The sequence below is a fragment of the Camelus ferus genome, chromosome 7 (genome assembly GCF_009834535.1).
Source record: "Camelus ferus isolate YT-003-E chromosome 7, BCGSAC_Cfer_1.0, whole genome shotgun sequence".
Taxonomy (NCBI): Eukaryota; Metazoa; Chordata; class Mammalia; order Artiodactyla; family Camelidae; genus Camelus; species Camelus ferus.
Window position 1 is genome coordinate 25,423,681 of NC_045702.1, and position 21,474 is coordinate 25,445,154.

General features: G+C 37.6%; 1 protein-coding gene across 12 annotated transcripts in view; it reads left to right on the forward strand.

The window, feature by feature from the left end:
* Positions 1-21,474, forward strand: part of CADPS2 (calcium dependent secretion activator 2) — a 449,544-nt gene that overhangs the window by 161,903 nt on the left and 266,167 nt on the right. For all 12 annotated transcript variants that reach the window (XM_014558520.2, XM_032483595.1, XM_032483594.1 and 9 more), the window contains exons 4-5: positions 13,304-13,384; positions 19,070-19,306. In XM_014558520.2, the coding sequence (XP_014414006.2) occupies positions 13,304-13,384; positions 19,070-19,306 (318 nt within the window). The remainder of the gene's footprint in view (positions 1-13,303; positions 13,385-19,069; positions 19,307-21,474) is intronic.

The window sequence follows — 21,474 nt, forward strand, 5'->3', positions numbered from 1 at the left end:
GAATCTGATTTCAGTTAAATTAATTTGAATCTGACTGGTAATATTGAATCAATTTTCCCTGTAAAAATTAAATTTTTATGATGTGTGAATATAATTTTAATATAGTAATTCAAATTATAGCTTTTATCAGTGTTGCTTTATTTGGCTATGTGGGACTTTTTTTACCTTTGACCTATGTTTAGGGGAACTACATAAAAATATTTTAAAATAAGATGTCTCCTAAAATGTTTAATTTTTGCTTTCTCCCAAATCTCTCTAGATACAAATATAGGCTACAGACAGACATTCCTTGCATTTATTTTGAGACTTCTTCTTTACCTAGAACTAGCCTATAGAAATTAGGGTTTACCCAACTTCTCCATTTTTTTTTTTAATGATAAGAGAACATAAATCTACAGAGATCATGCATTTTTGTAATAATAATAGAAGGGAAAAAACTTTTGCCAATTCACTTCGTGACCTGTTCTCAGCTATCAATGAATAAAAGATTATATGACTCTACTGTTCCAAGTGTAATAAGAAACTATCTTAATTCTTCATGATTTTTGATGAAATTATTCTATTAAGATGAAATAATGTGATAAATATGTATTTTTATCCATTCAAAAATGCTTATTACATACCTTCCAAAAATGTCATTACTGGGCTAAGCAATGAAAATACAAAAATGACAAGATTTTATTCTTTCCCTCAAGGTGTTTGCATGTGGTCAGGCGAGAGGTATGTAAACAAAATGTAATGAATGGTGCAGTTGATCCGTGTGTCCCTGGGGGTATGTATACAGCACAGTGTGAGTAGGTGGATGACAGTATCTGAATTTGATACCCCAGATAGTTTGCATGGATTTTGTTAGTGCTCCACCCTGGCCGCACCTTAGAGTGACCTGAGAAGCTTTAGAAACCAGTTGGATACCTAGGTCCCAACTCAGACTAAGTGCATCAGTCTGTGTATGTGGGGCCCAGTGTCTGTTTTTTAAAAGCTTCCCACGTGATGCTGATGCAGAGGTTTGAGGACGCCTGGCCTGACAGTTCATCTGCGGGCTTAATGCCGTGGTCCTGTCTCACTGCACGTGAGGCTGGGAAATCATCCAGCTGCATGTCGAGGAAAAAGAAATGGTTTGGGAGTGTGGAAACCCTGAATTTTGGAAGATGCATAGAAACTTCGCAGACAGAAAGAAAACGTTTACAAAGGCACGAGGAAAATGAAATGGCTGAGAGTCTAGGGGTGGGATGGTATGGCGTGTGCTTTGCTGGAGTAGTAGTAGATGAGGCTAGAGAGTTAGGAAAGGACTTGAATGTTAAGGGCTAGTTGCAAGAGCTTGGAATTTGTCACATGGTAGGGAACACTGTTGGTCTGTGAGCAAAGGAATGACGAAAACAAGCTGGGTAAAATCGAGCCCTCCGTGTGGTCTAAAGAATGGATTGTGTGTGGCCCATGCCCTGCCTTACCCTTCCTGTGGGCCTGGCCCAGCATTGTTGAAAACAAAAGTGAAGCAAGACCTACGTGGTAATCTTTCAAGTTGTCACCTGTCTCTGCGCCTTGCTCTGCAGCGGTCCTATTTCTCTCTCTCTCTGTTGCCTATGAGGTTCCTAGACTGCTAGATTTCACCGAGAAGTCTCCTTTCGCTTCCTCTTGGATCTGTGCCCCGTGTTGTGCTTTTGAATTCCAATCTGCTTCCACGCTCGGGAACTTTGACCTGAGTCAGAACACTGGGCCACCTGCTTGCCTGGAAAAGGACAGGATGAATGCCCCGGAATTCAAGGAGAAAATGGGACCAGCTTGATGCTGTAGTTTAAGACGTAGAATTTGCTAGAACTATGAGTAACATCCGTCTGTTCCTCTCCCTCATATTTTATAGAAAAAATAGTATGCTTTTGATGGTGCTCTTTCCATTTAAATTGCCGGTGTTGATCCGAGGCACCACTTACATGAACCGTGGTCTAATGGGACGTCTCTGATGAGGGTGTTCTTGCAGCTCGGTACCTCCTCTGGCCAGCCACTGCTCCAGGCTCTCCGTTTAGGGTGGTCCCTCTTCTCGTGGGGCAACATTTTGGGGCGGGGGTTGGGGAGATGTGTTCTGGTGAAATCGAGAGTTCTGTTTTGTACATAGTGAACCTGAAATGTTAGGTGTCCACGTGGAGATGGCAAGTGCTGGTTGAAGATACAAGTCTGAAATTCCAGTGAGATGTCAGGGTTGGAGATAACAGATTTACAACTCATTTTGAGGAAGTTGGTGTTTTAAGCCATGAGACATTATGAAATCATTTTGGGAGAGTCTGGAGCTCAAGAAGAGAAAGGGCCCAGGACAGGGTCCTGTGGACACTAGGATTTAGAGGCTACATGAAGGGGAAAGAGCCAGTGTGGTGTCAGGAAAGCCAAGGGGAGACATTTCAAGGAGGAGAATGTTTACCTGTGCCACAGGACATGAAGTGACCCTTGAATTAGTCAAGTTGGAGACACTGTTGACAAGGGAAGACTTTATGGAGCAGTTGGGAGCAAAACTGATTGATGTGGGTTAAGAACCAAGAAGGTAAAAAAATAGAGTTAATAGGAAAACTTCAGAGCATCAGCTAGTAATGAAGACTATTATAAAGTCAAGAAATTCCTTCTGTTTAGTATACTGAATCATTTTATTTAAAAAAAATTATTGAGCACTTATTATGTGTCAGGCTCACAGCATCAGACTTGGTTCTTTTTTTTTTTTTTTTTTTTTTTCAGAAAACTGTTTTATTTTTTATGGAAGTGTAGTTGATTTACAATGTTAATTTCAGATATAAGCAAAGTGATTCAGTTATATCTAGGCATACATATATATATATGCACATATATTTCAGATTCTTTTCCATTAGACATTATTATAAGAAATTGAATGTAGTTCCCTGGGCTATACAGTAGGTCCTGGTTGTTTATCTGTTTTATATATAGTAGTGTGTATCTGTTAATCCCAAACTCCTAATTTATCCCTCCCCACCACCTTTCCCCTTTGGTAACCACAGTTTGTTTTCTCTGCCTGTGACAGACTTGGTTCTTAATTGTTTATTGCTTTCAGACTTTTAGAAATGTATGGTCCACAAAACCTAATTCCTATTTCTTCTGGTAGGTGGTCAGAACCACTTACTTTTACAAAGCACACTTTTAAAGCAATTTGAAAAAGCTGAGGAAAAGGGATGGATATTTGCTTACAAGAGTAACCCTGTGATATTTAATACTTTTAGCTGATTATTGGGGTCATAATATCCTGAATGCTCTTTGCTTAAGACTAGAAAAAATTAAATACTCCCATTTTCCCTAATCTCTTTAGATAGAGCAGGGCCAACTGATCATTATCGTAGTAGGATTTTACTTGTGTAATTGGTGGCAGTGGTTGATTCTAGCTGTTTGTGGCAAACTGGTAGCAAGGTCTTCCTTGTTAAATATTTTTTAAATGATGTCATTTCCTGCTTGCAGAGTGTCTTCATCGTTCTGATGTGAAGGTCTCCAGTTGAATAGGGCTTCCGTCTTGTTTTCTGAGTCCTCATCAGATGCACGTGAACTCACTGTGTACGTGGGATGGTGCCATGAGGAACAGCATTTGAAAAGTATGGATAGGTTTGCTACTCTGTTTTGTTCATCAGATGCTATTAGGACTGTTGCACTGAAGAATAATGCAAGGATGAAAACACAAATTCACTGTGATTATTTTGAGCGCCACTGGCTTTTATCCAGGTCAGCGTTTCTTTCCACGCTTCACGTGTAGCCCATGGCAAACTGCTGAATCTGAAACATCTCAAACTCAGTAGGTTCAAACATGCCACGTTTCCTCATCCCAAACGTGGTTCTGTTTATTTATGTTCAGCTTTCTGATTTATAACTATGAGCCATGCCTTTTGCCTTCCCTGTCTGAACGATTACCTGGTACCACCGCTTTCTCCATTCTGTTGCGTTATCGGCTCCTGTCTTACTTCCGCAACCATCACTGTAGCTGGAGACTTCAGTACCTCTTATATGGAGCATGACAATAACCTGCCACCCTCATCCCCCTTCCAATCCTACATGTTTTGTTGTCAGAGAAATATTATTGAAGCACCATCATGTTCTCATCATGACCCAACTTTAAATAGGAAAGAAAAAAAATGGCTTCTTTGTCAACAAGTTCATACCCCTTGGCTAAGCTTTTGACACCGGTGACATTTACAGTCGGACCCCCACCTGCTTTGCTTTTCTTTCCCATGTTCATCCCCATGCCACGAGTCTTGACACACCCCATGTTCCAGGTAAGCTGAATTGCTCCCTGGTCCTCATCCACACCTGTATTTTCTTGGATTTTTAATTTTGTCTTACTTTATTCTGTTGACTTGGCATTCCCTTCACCATGCTGGAAGACTCAAGAGAAATTCCACCTCCACAGAGCCTTCCCTGCTCCTTCCTTCATTCATTTTTCTTAAATATTGCTGGGGAGGGGGAAGAATTCACGAGGAATTTACAATTCCTTATCATACCCGGAAGCTTGTGATATTCCACTTTGTATTATAGAGATTTATGCATGCCTTTTTAAAAAATCGCATCATAACAACATGAGCATAGGATAAATATTTAATCTTTGTACCATAAATTGTATAGTAATATTTAATTTATTTCCTGTTGTGGGCACTGAGAGGTAGTGAGCGACTGAAAGACTGAAAGCAGAATGCAAGGGGGTTAAGTTGAACCTTGGGGTCAAACTACAGCATTCAGACCTGGCCCTGGAAAATTGCTTAAACCAATCTGTGCACCAGATTTTTCATCACTAGACTGGGATGATGAGAACAACTATTCCATATGGTTACTCTGAGGTTTAAATGCAATAATGTTTACAAAAAAACTTGGAACAGTTCCTGACATACGGTGCTGTATAAATTTAGCTCTTATTAGTCCTGAGGAGGCTGAAGTTCTAATCTGCTCTGACAAAAGTTCTCTAATATCACTGATAGTGTCTGTTTTATTTTATTTAGTGCTGAAATCTCTCAATTTCATCATTATTTCATTAATGTAAATGCTACTTTATTGAAGGAAGTATAGTTAGTAAATAATTGCTTGGAAATGTTAGCTCATTACTTCTGTCTAGAAGATAAAATGTCACTACTAAGTGGAAAACGAAAGAAAATTACATAATGTGTAAAATTTGCTAAGTTATACCTACCATTTTAGAGAATATGCCTGCATATTCTCCAGGCTATCAAAGTCCCATGGTTTTTATGTTTGAGGTTAAATTTGTTATGATCTTACTTTGGAACATTTTGATCCGTTATTTAATGTCATTTAGTTTAGTTCACATAGGGTAATTTTATATCTAATTAACTCATTCATCTTTTCCCTACTTTTAAGTAGTATGCAAAGGCAAGTGTGGTTTGGGAAATGCATTTTTAAGACTCTTAGAACTGTTTTACAAGACTTCATGGCAGAGCTGTATTTCTGAGTCAGGTTTCTTATACATAATTTAGAAAGTAGGTATAAGGGAGTTCTTTAAAAGCTTTGCCTCCAGCAACAGAGTGCTACCTGATTCATACATAACATCATAGAGGCAAAGTGTTGCTCCTGAGAATATGGGGATGACTTCATTTCCTTCTGTTCTTTTTGTTGTATGAAATTACAAAAGAGTTTTAGTTACTTGGTAGTTGTTGGCTCTGTCAGTGATCAAGTAGTGGGAAGAAGGGTTTTTTTGTTTTTGTTTTTGAGGGAGGTTGCCTCATCGAAGATGGGTCAGTCTGGAGGATGTTGGGGTCCAAGAACCTTTCAAATACAGGTGGAATTATTCTTTGTATTTGCATTAAAACTGTAACTAGTTATGTGAATCCCACCATAAGAGGTGGATCGGTTTTAGTTCCCTTGTTAAGGTGGTAGGATGAGTTAGCAAGGGCCATGTTGCAGTCTGAGTTAGAGGCCATAAATATCTGAGAAGCTGAATAATAATAAGACAGCTATGAAAGGTATGTCATCAGATAGTACGTGCTTTGTTAATTAACAGGTAGGCAAGTATTCTTCTCAGAAGATTTGGAGCTTGATTTGGACGGTGAAGGCAGGTAAGAGCACCCCAGGCAGGAAGGACAGAAGCAAATCATATCATGGGGAGAATGTAATATGCTTTGTAAACAGTGAGCAAACTAAGTTGTGTAGATCGTGGAATTATCCAAGAGGTTAAAAAGTTAGGTACAAAATCAGGCAGACCTGGGAACCAAGCTGAGGTGTTTGGGCATCATTCTCGCTCACTCATTTATTCTCATTCATTTACTCCCATCTTTTCATCCCCTTGCCCTTTACTCCTCCCTCTCTTCTAAGATGTTAGCCAGATCAAGGGTAGTGAGAATCATGTATGGAAATAGGGGAGCCACGATGAAGAAGGACAGTGAAGTTTAAGTGTGAGGACATTGTTGGATGCCCGAAAAGAAGGACGTTGCCTTCAATGGGAGTTAGAGAGCTGGAACTCAGGAGAGAGATCAGAGCTATGTGCTGGCTTATGACACTGTATTGAGAAACCACTGCAGGCACTCCGAACAGCCAGGGACCAACCCTGCATGCTTATGGGCTGAGAGAATGAGGAGGGGGCAGAGATGACACAGCAGGAACAAGCAGTCAATAGGACACAGTTACACTCTATCTTGATGATAAGTAATTTGATTCAAGTGATAGTAGAAAATTAACAGATTTATTGATGAAGTAAATGAATTTGCTAATACTTAATACAGCTTTTGATCAGGGTTTTTGGGCTTTGTTGCAAAATCCATACCTTTGGTACCATCGAATAAATCAATCAAACACTGGGCTACTAGAAAATTAGATGATAAATAATTAAAGTGTTGGGTGGAGTGTTCTTTTAGAAGCAGTGTTAACTTTGTGCCAATTACTTTTCATGACGTATTATCTCTAAATCACCAGACTTAGAGTTAATATAATAACCAGCAAATGAATTAATCTTAGGGAAAACACTAAATTTAGATAAGAGAGCAAGTCCTAGTCTACCTGTATTTTTCATACTAAAGGATAAGGATAAATATTATAAGAAAATAACAGGCTATAATTTACTTGAAAAGAGATATGCCATAATTGGACTGGAGACTCAGAGAAAAAAAACTAATTGATTTTTTTTCCAGTGGGAGAAAGAAGGGCACAATTGACTAGGGTTAGCACGTACAAAGGCATCATTATGGAGAAACATGGCTATTAATCCCCATTTTTAGTGATTGACAATATTAATGCAAAGGCAATTATCCTGGTTCTAGAAAATAGATTAATCATAGAGGGCAATGATGCTAAACAGTGTTATGAAAAGTACTTTTTATAAAAGGCTTTTTTTTCCTTTAAGATACAAGCCAATTTAATGAATCTGAGTATTTGATGTTTATGGTTTTTAAAGCATTAGAAGAATGATATCACAAGTTATAAAATGAAGTTGTTGGGTGAAACAGCAAAGTTATTTTTATGCTCTGTTTAAAATCATCTTACCTATAAGACAGTTGGCAAGCAATGAAGTCTCTGAATGTTCCCCAAGGACTTCTGCAAGAGATTTGTTGATCTCTGAGACCACCTGTTCTCAGAGCTATTTCCACAGAACGTGAGAGGAATGGGGCCCGGAGAGCCCAGGGCTGGAAGTTTGCAAGTCAAGACTAATAGGTGCATCAGGACAGCGTTTCCTCTCAGGACTCTTCAAAGTCCATTTTTTAATATTTTCATTTTAGCCGGTCCATCCTGATACCATCAGCCAGGAAAAACATCTGTCCCATCACTGCATTCCCACAGTGCTCGATCAGTAGCTTTCTTGCGGCAATTCTCTTCTGTTTTAAATACCGTTGTTACTGTTTTCTATAAAGTGTCAACTCCTGAAAGGCCACTACTTCTGCAGCTACTGAAGGACCTTCAGTAAGGTTTGCTGGACAGTAAGTGTAGAAAAAGCATAAATAGAGTTAATAAAATTATCGGGGACTATTCAGTCAACATTGTTCAGAACCTATGTCTTAGTGTACCTGTATGAAGAATTTAACAGATCTCTGAAAGGGTAAGTGAGGTGGCGATTTTCCATGGCTTATGTTTGAAAAGCCACACAGCTTCTTCTAGAACAAATGAACAGAGGCTTCTATAAATAAGATTCTCCTAGAGCCATGGTTCTTTACCTCTTTTCTGTTAACCCCCCTCTTTGAGTAAGCTATAAAAGTGTTTGAAACAAGTGTCCAAGTTTTTAAAAAGTGCATTATCTTTGCAAATTTTGCTCCCAACTTGAATGGTTCAGACTCCTGAAGGCCCAGGTTAAGAATTCCTAACCAAGAGAATTCTGAATGTGGAAACAGAAATCCCTGTGTCATAAACAAGTGGAAAATAAAAGTACTAAATATGTGCTAAGACAGTGAAGTATTTTGACAACTAAAGTAGTAAAATGTTCAGTGTAGTAGGTGCTAGAGGCATTGCAGAGCGTAAAGACACAAGTCATGAACAGGGCTGAATGCCCCTTTTAAAAGACCTGGAAAATATTCTGTGACGGGAAGGGACATCTGTGAGGTATAAGTAATCTATTGTCATATGAAGTGTTGGAATCAGGGATTTAAACTAAAAGACAATGATATTAAAAGACTAAATTGTCCTTGTGTAGTGAGGACTTGCCTCTGGGCCCTACCACCAACTCCAGAGTCCCCATAACCCCATTTTCTTTATCTCATAGCCCAAATCTGAACTAGAGACAGGTGTGTCACCAACATTTTAACGTCCGATGCCCCACATCTATAAACCATCCATTCAGGCTTTTCTTTCTTCCGCCTTTTTTTTTTTTTTTTTTTTTTTGAGGGGAAGGTGGGGAGGGAGTAGTGTGTAAAAACCAAGTTCTTTGGAGGGTATAGAAAAGAAAAAGAACTATTTTCACCATAATGATCTAGACAACTTTGAGATGTACTTGAGGAGCCTAGGGATACATTCCACCACACACAAAAAAAGTAGAGTTCTGGCCAAGGACTCCGAGTACCTAAATTCTGGTCTGCCTCAGCTATGTGATTCTAAGTTTCATTCTCCATGACTCTAATTGGATTGATCCGATCATGGGCTCTGAGGGGAAAGAGAGAGGTCAAAGATGATGTGTAGGCTTTGGGCGTGAGCAACTGGTAAATAAGTGTGCGGTCTGTGTGACATGGCATTACTCACAGAAGGAGTGATTGTGGTGGGGAGCTGGAAATCAAGATTCCATGTTGGGCATGTTAAATGCAATGTGCCTTTTCTTCATGCAAGTTGAAATGGTAGGTAGGCAGTTGGAAATGTAGGTCTGGGATTCTGGTGAGAGGTTGAAGCTCTAGATACACACTTGGGAGTTATCAGTGAGTAAGTGCTCTTTATGGTCATGGACTTTGAGGAAAGCACCTAGGCTCTGAGTGTGTAGATTAAGAGGCCTGTGACCCCCATCCAACATTTATAAACATTAATCTCTCATGGAGCACATCTCCAGTTTAACTAGTGGAAATTAAAAGAAAATCCACTTGACTTACAAAATTTATTTTTAAACATTCTGAAAATGAGGTACATTGGTATTAAAACTAACCAATGGGGTTTAGGTGGAGGGAAGTGGGTGTGGTTACAAAAGGAAAACATACAACGTTAAAACTGTTCAGTGCCTTGATTATGGTGGTGACTGTACGGACCTAGATAGGTAATAAATTGTATAGAAATTAATACACACAAATCAGTTTGCATAAAACTAAGGAAATGGGAATAAGATGGATGATTGTATCAGTCAGTATTCTGGTTGTGATATGGTAGTCTAGTTTTGTAAGATGTTGGGGGAAACTGGTGTACGGTGGATATCTCTCAATTATTTCTCACAACTACACATGAAACTATAATTATCTCAATTGAAGAGTCACCTGCTGTCTTTATTATATTAGCTTTTCCTCTTTTTTTGGTCAACATATTTGGAAGTACGCTCTTCCAGTTTCACAAAACGACACTGTAGTCATCAAGGTTAGTAACCTTCCAATCTCTAAGAAGTCAGTTTTACTAAGAGAAGGCCATTAAAAGACAGTTTAGGTCCTATTTGTTTATTTTTGCTTCTATTTCTATTGCCTGGGTAGACTGCCCTAGGAAAACATTGCTGAGATTTATGTCAGATAATATTTTGCCTATGTTTTCTTCTAAGAGGTTTATAGTGTCTTGTCTTATGTTTAAGTCTTTAAGCCATTTTGAGTTTATTTTAGTGTGTGGTATGAGAGAGTATTCTAACTTCATTGATTTACGTGCAGCTGTTCAGTTTTCCCAACACCATTTGCTGAAGAGACTGTCTTTATTCCATTGTATGTTATTGCCTCCTTTGTCAAAGATTAATTGACCAAAATTTGTGGGTTTATTTCTGGGCTCTCTATTCTGTTCCATTGAGCCATATGTCTGTTTTTGTACTAACACCATGTTTTTTGATTACTATAGCTCTGTAGCATTGTCTCAAATCTGGGAGGGTTATTCCCCCAGCTTCATTCTTTTTCTTCAGTAATGCTTTGGCAATTCTGGCTCTTTTGTGATTCCATATAAATTTTAGGATTATTTGTTCTAGTTCTGTGAAAATGTCCTGAGTAATTTGATAGGGATGGCATTAAATCTGTAGATTGCTTTGGGCAGTATGGCCATTTTAACTATATTAATTCTTCCAATCCAAGAACATGGGATAGCTTTCCATTTCTTTAAGTCATCTTAAAAAAAAAAAAAAAGAGTTTAGTACACCAGTGCTCTGCTTTTCTTTGCCTACCTTTTTTTTCAGACAAGCACCGTTAAGGCATTACTATTTTTAAAAAGTAGTAGAAAACTGTCTCTTAGAAAGAAAACACAAACCACAGGAGGGACTCAAACAATTCCATTCAAAATTTAGTAAGAGTTGTTAATACGATAATACAAATACTTAAGATGTTAAACAGTGTTTTGTGGTGTAGTTTGAAGGAGAATTTTTTAAGTTTTAAGATGTCAAATCCTATTTCTTGGTGGAACTGTAACTCTTTACCCGAAAGTAACCATTTTATTTTTACTTTTCTGTGAAAAATATCAGCATTTCAGCAAAGATCAGAAGATATCTCATATTACATTTAGTGTATTTATGATATTATATTTAGTGCTCTTATGCACAATTTTTGTTTTTAGGATCTTGATTTCAGTTACCTAGAATAGATATTTATCACATATTCTTTCCTCAATAATTATGTTAGTTCTTAATGTAAATCATTTTGACTTCAGACACAGTGAAGAGAAACTTGTTTCTTTGATGCTGAATATTAATTAAAATAAAAAGGGGAGGGTATAGCTCAGTGGCAGAGCGAGTGCTTAGCATGCACGAGGTCCTGGGTTTGATCCCTAGTACCATTAAATAACTAACTAAATAAAAATAAACCTAGTTGCCCCTCCCCACAAAAAATAACAAAATAAATAAATAAAATTTAAAGTGTATTTGTTTTTCTTTCTGTTTGTTTTTTTTTTAATGGTAGAGGGGAGAGGTAATTAAGTTTGTTTGTTGATTTGTTTGTTTATTTATCTAATGGAGGTGCTTAAGATTGAACCCAGGACCTCATGCATGCTAAGGGTGTGTGTGCTCTACCACTGAGCTATACCCACCCCCTAAAAGTGTATTTGTTTCTGAGAGACATAGACACTCCTTTACAACAAGGATTTAGTTTAAGAAAGTCCTACCTACTTTAAACTTATTTTGACATGAACGTGGTTTTTTAAAACTGACTTGGAAACATGTTTTTCAGAAAGGTAACCCCAGATGCCCAGATCTGTCTGTCAAATAAATACATAGGTGGATGGTTAGACAGGAGATAGACTTCCTTATGTCCCTCTAACCTTCTGTTTGTGATGGAGACAGACACGATGATCTTTCCAAGTCCTGCTTAAAGCCTCTCAATGAATTCCCAGTGCCATAGGAACCAGCTTCAAGCTCCCGGATTCGCCTGTGAAGAGCAGCTTGTAGAGCAGCCCTGTCTCTCTCTCCAGTCCCAACCCCTGTGAAGCTTCTCTTCTCCCTGCTCCTCTTGCTTCCCCCAACTCCATTCGCAGAACCACCGTCTGATCTCACCTCCAGACGTTTGTTGTCCTCTTGCCTTCTCCTGGACTCTTCACATACATTCTGACACCACCATCCTGTTGACCTGCTTTGCCCCTGCTCATCCTTTTCAGGCTTTTTCTTTTTAAGGCTGTTTTTGTTGTTTTGTTTTGTTTTGTTTTGTTTTGTTTTATTGTAACATGATAAATTTGTAGTTCTTCAGCAGAGGGACAATTTACTCTGTATTCTCCTGGGTGTCTAATGTGGTATTCAGCCCTAGTCCAATCTCTAGATGGATTTTGACTAAAGCGTGCCTGTATTATGTGGTCTAGGTTTCTTAAGGATGAAAGTGGGAGAGGGGAAGGAATTAAAGTCAAGAGAAGGGTCGGTCTGGTGCATATCCGTAGCCCATCCAGTGCAGCCCACACTGTGCAGGGCTCACAGGACCTCCTCAATTCAAGGATTTTTATAATGTACTAATGAAGATAGAAGGAATCATGAGGAAGCATTAGATGAAGTTGTAGAAAAAGCTAAGGATTATTTCAGTGGAGAAGTTAAAATAATTCTCCATGTGGATGGAAATATCTTCAAAAATGAGGCTAGCATGCTTTTCTTGCTTTCAATCAAATTTAGAACAAGAGAATGGAATTCAAATGTGGTGCCAGTCTATAAAAGGATTTCTTGGTGCTATGAGTCTATTGGTACTAGAATGAGGAGCATATGAAGATTTAAATGGTAGAAAGTTCTATCAACCAAGTAGTACTTTGATAGTTCAGCACGAATACAAAACTTATAAAGATATTTTTTAAAAGAATAAAGAAAAAAAGTGAAACATTACTCAGTATTTCACTATCCAGAAATGAATTTTGGGAATTTGAAAGAACAGAACAAGAGATGTACCTGTTTGGAACTATTTAAGAATGACCTGAATGAAGGCCGAAAGATGGACTGAATAAACTTAATGACAATTTAATGTAACCTCAAGGAAACAAGGACTTCTTGGTTTAGAGTTGTTGTGGACAGATTGGGCAAAGAATTATAATTAGATTTTGTTTTTTGGTAAGCTGAGCTATTAACCTTAGAGATTTGTTAACTTTTTGGTGAACAAACCACAACAAAAAGTGCCCAAGAAATGTAATTAGCCTGCCAATCTAATTAAACCACTTTCTGTGTTCTCAACAGGTAGCTGAGAGAATTTATTCAAAAAAATTTTTTGAGCCATTTAGTCTTTTCTTTAAAGTATAGGACACTACCATTAAATAATTACATATGTATGCTTTCTGTTTTATTTTTAAGCTGGATAATGCAGATGAGCAAGCAGCCCAGATCAGAAGGGAACTTGATGGTCGTTTGCAATTGGCAGAGAAAATGGCAAAGGTAAATTACTAACTTTGAAATTATTGCTGTTTCACATTTCTTTCTTTATGTAGATTTCTGTGAGCAAAAGAAGTCTTGTGTAGATAAAGCCAGCACAATTTTGTCATTTTCTCCTCTCCTTGCATACCTCGTAAGTCCAAATGCCTGAGTGCATATTATCTATTGTACGTATCATCCTTACACGAGATGTTTAAATTCAGTGATAACTTTTGTACATTATTCTTAAAGCAATGCCTGAATTTCTCAAACTGCCAGACTTAGAAGAATTTGAATACTGCACTAGGCATAATACAGTCAGAGGAAAAAACTCCTCCCTGCAAAATCATAGAATGTATTCCAAAGTATCCAGCAAGCTGCTTGGCACACAGTGGCATCAATTAACATTTGAATGGATGAAAAATATGATTTGAAGTTTCTAATACTGAGTCTAACAGAGTATGTGGACTATTGTATTTTATTTACTTTTATTTGTGCAATTACTGTGTTTCTATGAAGAGAAGTAGATTTCAGACAAAAGCCATGAGTTTCTTTTTAATACTGAAGGCTCTTTGGTGATAGGGAGGGGAACTTTGTTGTCTAAATCATTCTTTAGTAAACTGATGCATTAATTTACTTCAGTGGTAAAAAATTAAATTTTAGTCCCTCCCTAGAGACTGGAGGTTATAATGCTATTGATCTGAGAATAAGATTTTTTTCCTTTTCCCTTCCACTAAGTGAAACTTTGAACATTTGTTGGATAGACTCTCCCTCTCCTTTTCTTTCTCCCTCTCTCTGTGTCTGTGTCTTTGTCTGTCTTTCTTAAAATTTAGCTATAACGTGTAGACATTGCCCAGATCTTTAGTTTACAGCTTGATGAATGTTTGTTTATTGTAATGTACCCTGGTACCCACCTCCCAAATCAAAACTAGGGAAGTTTCCAGCACTTAAGGAGATATATCCCATACTGCTTTTGACAACTGGATTTTTTGTGGTTTTCAAAGAAAAATGTATTTATGAATATGTACACTTTAAGGATGCTAGTAATAAATTATCTAAATATCTATTAAGTTAAAAAGTAGAGAAATTGTTAAGAAATTGGAGATAAATAGAAAAACAGAGAAGATTGAGAGAAATTGGGTAACAGAGACAGTAAGTTGTGAGAGGCCAAGAGGTATATGAGGAGGAATCGCCAGTTGAAAGAAGACATAGGATGATATGAATTAGGGGCTACAGACTTATAGTCACACAAAGGGCAGAGGCTGAAAGGACAGCACTCTGTCCTCTGGATCCTCTCGATATCTGGAGAGGCACTGCGTCATCCTGGAGATTCCAATGGAGAATTCATAGGCTCAGAAATCAAGTAGCTTGAGGCTGTCGGAAGCTTTAGAGAGAAAAATACTTCTCCCAAAACCCTAACCTGAGTCGGAAGCTGTCTGGAAGGGCACTTGCTTTTCTTGAAGACCTGAGGCTAAGAGAGAATCCAGAGATGTGCCCAGCACTGTGGGCAGGACTCCGGACCTGTGGTCAGCATTTCTAACGTGCCTACTTGTAGGCAGATTGTACCTGAGGCTGTGCACACTGTCATAAATTGGACTTCTCCAAGGGCCTGGCTGACTATGTGATCGCTTAGGTGAATTTCTAGTGGGTTGCAGAGCAGGATGGAAAGCCCTGGGTGTGTTCTCAAGTTCCTATCTGTGGAGAACAATATGTGTGTGTATCCTCTAAACTGAGGCGGAGGAGAAGGGTCATTGAGGTACGTACAGAGACTTCTATTTGAGGGCACCCTGATGATTTCATCAGAAATGCTGATAAAGTAGGAAAAAATGTGGAGCAGGACGTGAAGCTGATGAGGTTGGAAGGGAAAAAAAAAAGTACCACCTCCCAATATGATGCCTTTCAGTACTATATATTGTCATAGCAGATACAGCATGTTTAGTTGCTTTCTACTTCAGTTGTACCAAGTTTAAGCCATCTTCATAAACTATAAGGCTAATGATAATTCACTGACCTTGTTGTCTTATGTCTCTACAATAATCCTATGACCCTACGTGGGCAGGTGATATAATGAATTTATTTTATAGACAAGGAAGCTGAGGATTAGGGAAGATTACTGACTTCACCAAGATTACTTAACAAATCAAAAGACATCAAACCCTGGTCTTTGGACTCCAGAACCTGGGTTTGCTCTCAGGCACTGCTGCCTCTCCAGTCTCATAGATCCAGAACTGTGGTTTATCAGTAGTTAGTAGTTGGCAATGAACTGTTAATAACACCCACCACACTTTACAACACAGTATAATAACAATGAAATCACAGGGTAGCGATCTGTTTCAAGGGTTATAAATATTTTCAATATTTTAGCCAAGGCATAATTAGGAAAGAAGCAATAGAAATAGTGTGGGTGGACTGGGCCAGAAAAACCTGTGGTCCAAATCCATGATTGCTGTTTCCTGAATAAACAACACTAGACAAGTTCTTGAACCTTTCGGAGCCTGACTTTCTATTCATGAATTCAATGAATCCGTATTTATTGAATGCCTGCTAAAGCAGCCAGGCATTGTTTTAGGCACTTGGGGTACATCCAGGAAAATGTAGTTGTACTGGGATAAAACCAGACAAAAATATTCCTGCCATGCCCTGGTGGAGCTTACATTTTATTGGGAGAGGCTCACAGTAAGCAGTAAACATGCCATGTATCTGAGTTATAGGAGGTGATCATTTACTGTGTAGCGAATAAAGCAGAGAAGGTGGAATCAGGAATGTGGGAGGCAGGGAAGGTGTTGACAATTCCCAATCAAGCGGTCAGGGTAGGCCGGTTCTTGGCAGCGCTGTCTTTCCGGCACATCAGGCTCAATAAATCATCTTTGACTCCTTTCTTTTCCTCTTGCCAAATTGATCAGGAAATCCATTTGTATCTATCTTCAGAGTATTTCTACAATCTGACAGTTGTCTCCATCTTCAGCCTACCTACTGTGGTCCAGGCTTCAGCTACTGGAAAGTTAAGACCACCTAAGAAAAAGTGACTAAATTTGAATAATGGGAATTTTATGGAACAAACATTGTTTTATGTATATAATGTGTTAGGGCTGTTAACAAGCTTTGCTATACAGAGGATTAAATTAGAACATTGAAACTGTGGTTTACAGGAGCAACTCACAGTTGCTACAGAATAACCCTATTTCTGATTATGTTCTAATTTAAAAGATTAAATTTTATATGTACATTTGTTGTACAGTTGGTTTTGTTTCCAAGAAAGAAGCAACATAAGCAGGCTAAATAAAGTTTATGAAATACTATCAGTAAACATCAAGGCTTTAAAACAGAGGTTTTTTTTTTTCCCTAGAGAGAGAAAAAAAATTCTCGTATAGTCTATTTCCTGAAAAGTTTGCAGATGCTAATGAAACAATTTGAAGGATTCCTGCCAGTCTCCTCCTTGAAAAATGATAGTAAATGAAATGTCTTTAATGAAAGCCAAGTAAGAATAGATTTTTTTTTCATGTGCTAATGCTAAGTTTTCTATGAAATAACACCTTGAAATTTTGGAGAAAAAAAAAACTGGTACGTCCAAACTTTCAAAATGTGATATATTTACCTTTTGCTTTGCTAAAATATTTCTTATAGGTAGAATTGTGACTGTCATATAAAGACAAAATGAAGACACAGGAACTATTTCACTAAATGTATAATTAATGATCGAACTGGTTAGTTGTTAGAACCAGTCCAAAGAACATTTTAAAAGTAGGTGTTTTTAGGCAAGATTAAAATAAGATTCAACAATGACATATACAATTGGTTAATTTCCAAAAGGGATTTAAATTATCACCTTTGGATTCTCTTATTCACCAGACACAATTTATATCTCTACCAGACAAAATTCTGCAAAGTAACATGTAACTCCAACTGTCTGGAATCTTTAATCAGTAGTAAACAGTAGGTTGAACTAAGTACGTTTCCCCACAAGACCGTTGGATGACCTTCACTTTCGTATGACATTCAAAGGACCTGCCCCCTTACCTTTTTGCCTTATTTCTGAGTTTTGGATGCTTTTTATGACAGCTTTTAGAATTAGTCTACAAGTGTAAAGATATTTTTATGCTTTTATTTTTTTCTCTTTTGCATGGATTGAAAAACTATCCAAAACATTATCCCTCCACCCCCTGAAGGAAACCAAGGATTTCTTCCGCTGAGTAGTTCCATGTTTTTCCTGAAGATGCAAACTTTACTAGATGGGAAAGTTGCCTCAAACTCTAGAGGAAAATTAAAAGGCTACTTAAGAATCTTCCTTGGGAAGGTTAATTGTGGATGTAGATATTTAATCACTCTGTGATATTAAGTATGCAGTTTTAATATTGATTATATGTAAATTATTTTAAAAGAAATATGTCAAGATTATATTGGAGGGAAGAGAAGAACAGGTGGCCTGAGACTCAGGGACTGAATCAGGAGGTGCTGCCAGATGTTGCTTTCCATTCCCTGAACAAACTGGAGCAAGTGAGTCAGAGACTGGGTGCAGGTGAACGAGAGCACTCTGGATGTGGTCCAGGCATCCTAGAGATGCAGGTTTCTTAGGTTACATTTTGAATGATGCCAAAGGAAACAGCAGGAAAGGCACTGATTTTCTGGAGCATTAGGCAGTCATTTGAACGATCACTGCCTTAGGCGTTCATGCCCCAGCCAGTTTTGCACAGCTGTCGTCACAGGACAGCACACTTCCTGTCGTAAAGCTGTGTACCTTCTGCCTTTCAGAGACAAGACCTAAGTGCCAGGTTGTCAAAGATCAAGGAAAGAGCCCAGAGTGTGAGGAAACCTCACTTGCTGTTTGTGGGAATGTAAATGGGAATAAAGCTTCTCCAAAGACAGTTTGGCAATTTCTGTCAGTATCTAAGTATCCAGTATTTGCAATGTTCTTTCCATTCAGTGAAAGAAACAGAAATCTAGTTGCAGAGTTCTAAGGACTGAATGGCAACATTCATGTAATTCAGAAAGAAAATTGAATTTGTGAAATTGCTATTATTACTTTTTCACATAAGCTTTTTATTATAAATTAGCCTTCTGCTTTAAACTTAAATTTTTCTAAACCTTTACAGAAAAACTAAAGTTATGACCATAAGCAATCTTGGCATATTTGTATGATGTGCAGGCTAATTAATTTTAGAAATATGACCATATTGCTATTTAGTAATACAGGTTTTCAATTTGAATGCCTATTCATAAAAAAAAATCTCCCAATAATATACATCTGCAGTAGGAAAGAGAAATACTGTTATAATGTTTGTTTCCTAACAGGCAGACCAGAATTTACTGAACATTTTTCTTACAGACAAGTTACTCCAAGTATTTCAAAGCTAACAGTGGCTAATTACGATTCATCTATTCACCAAAACTTTTTACATGTACATTTTCAGAGTTTGTTTTTTCCCTTCAGTAAATACCACATCACGAATAAAGTGAATGTGAAAATGTATATCATGCTATTCACTTTGTGCCATAGTGATCCTTTATAAAGTATTTCAGGTACTGTTAGATATAATCAAAATTGCCAAAACCTGAGGCTTTTAAACCTAGTGACGAAAGTATCAGGTAAATGCATTGGATTGAGTGTCACAGTTTTGAAGACGGCCAAGTATATATACATTATATAATCTTTTATGATACAATTGAACTATGACTTGTGTAACACTGTTATTTTTAAAAATTCTTTTCAAGGAAAGAAGATTCCCCAAATTTATAGCAAAAGAAATGGAGAATATGTACATAGAAGAGTTGCGTTCTTCAGTGAATTTGCTAATGGCCAATTTGGAAAGTCTTCCAGTTTCGAAAGGTGGCCCAGAATTTAAATTGCAAAAATTAAAACGTTCACAGAATTCTGCATTTTTGGACATAGGAGACGAGAATGAGATTCAGCTGTCGAAGTCGGACGTGGTCCTGTCATTCACCTTGGAGGTAAGTAGCTTTATCCTGTGCTCGCTTCTGACAGCATCAGCGAGCCTGCAAGGTCATTTCTGCTGACCTTCCGGTAACATTTCACATTTAAAACCTTATTTTGAAGAATTTAAATTATTCTTCATTTACTAGACAATCAGACAGTGAATGCAAATCAATGCAAATTGTCCCTTAAACAAAACAGCGGTATTAGGGTTAAATAATAAAATAATAAAGTGTTGAGGCAAGTCTTCTTGGTGCCAACCAGGCGAGTGTAAGTTCATTAATAAAGTGAGCATTGAAACACACTTGGGTAGAAATAGGATTTAAACACATAATTGAACCCTCTGTAATTTGGAAACTCCTTTCAGGCTTTTGGCTAGCCTTGTTTTTAATCTACTTCACCTATGAGGTCCTCTTTCCACATAAAGCAGCTGTAACGCACAGTATTGGGTACGAGAGGTGATGAGAGAAGTAAAGACTCCTTCCTTTTGAGGACTTCCAGTTCCACCGTAGGTACAGTAAATATGAAAAACAAGAACAAGAGTTGTGCATTTAAAGTTGTGTTCCCCAAGACTTCAGAGTTTCATCCCTTTTATTCTAATCACTGGAAACCAGAGATATTGATAACTGACTCTTATAATGCTACCTGTGGATTTTTTAAAAATTTTTATTGAAGTATAGTTGATTTACAGTGTTGTGTTAGTTTGGGGTATACAGCAAAGGAATTCAGTTATACATACACATATATATTCTTTTTCAGATTCTTTTCCATTGTAAGTTATTACAAGATATTGAATACAGTTCCCTGTGCTACACAGTAGGTCCTTGTGTTTATTTTAGATACAGTAGTGTGTATATGTTAATCCCAAACTCCTAATTGACCCCTGCCCCCACCTCTTTCCCCTTTGGTAATCATAGTTTGTTTTCTATTTCTGTGAGTCTATTTCTGGTTTGTAAATAATTTCATTTGTACCTTTTTTTTAAGATTCCATATACAAGTGATATCATAGGATATTTATCTTTCTCTGTCTGACTTACATCACTTAATATGACAATCTATAGGTCCAACCTGTGGATATTTTTCATAATGACATTTCTTCACGGCTAATCCCTGAATATGGGCTAATTCGGGTATATATTCGTGGGTTTGTACACAACAGCCACACGTCCCCTGACAATATGAAGCTTGAACATACAGCTCTCTCATAAATTAAAGTTTGTGTCTCCTTCCTTGTGCTATTGTATGCTCTTCCTGCTGGTTCCCAGTACTGCTATTTGAGTTTGCTCTTTGACAAAGCAAAGTACATGGAGTCTTAGGAGGGATGGTTTTAAATTTCTGTAAATACTTCTCACACTTGACTTGCTTTGTTTATGGCAGAAAAAGCAAATGTCTGCTTCTGTTCTTTCCTCCACTTACTCACCTCTAAGAGAAAGTCAAGCTTAAGGATAAGACAACTTGCCTCTCTCTTAACTTCCAGGCTAACAATTTCTTGGTAGGTTAACAGATTAAATTTAGTGTCAGAGTAGAAATAGGTTTTCCTCTGACTCCAAACTCAGTTCTGGGGTTGGTTAATGACTTTGCTCCTGGGTTTCTTCTTAATCTCTTTAGCCTCATAACCTAAGGAAGTTAAATCTGAAACTACGTGGTATCTTACGTGTAAAATTTCCCAATCATTCCTGCCTTGGGTTTCCTGCTGACTAAAATGTAAAGTGCCAGCTGTTTTTTTTCTTCAGGTTTGTACAAAACAAAATCAATTATTTAATTACAGTATGACTTTTTCTAACACAGGTTGGCATTTAAATTCGTTAATGATGAAAATAATTTGGAAAGCAAGCCATTTTTTGTAACGCGTAAACCTACCATTATCTCTATAAACACGCAGTACTGAAAGCAGTTTGAAACATTCTTTTTTCTCTCTTGTTTAAAAATCTTACACCATTGTAAATAATTAGCTTTTATGAATTCTCTTTTTCCCTTTCGAAAACAAAACTTGCTCAGGAGTTAGTGTTTCTGTGAGGCTAAGAATTGTTGTTCTGTACTTTATTGCCAGCATGTTAAACAGGTCTGTTTAGTTAATAAAATGGTGTTAGGAGGATAATATGAGTTAAAACTTAGTTTTGCCATAGTCTGAGCAGCCTCCATATTTTATGATTGTTTTGACACCCTCCACTGCTATGTCTATATA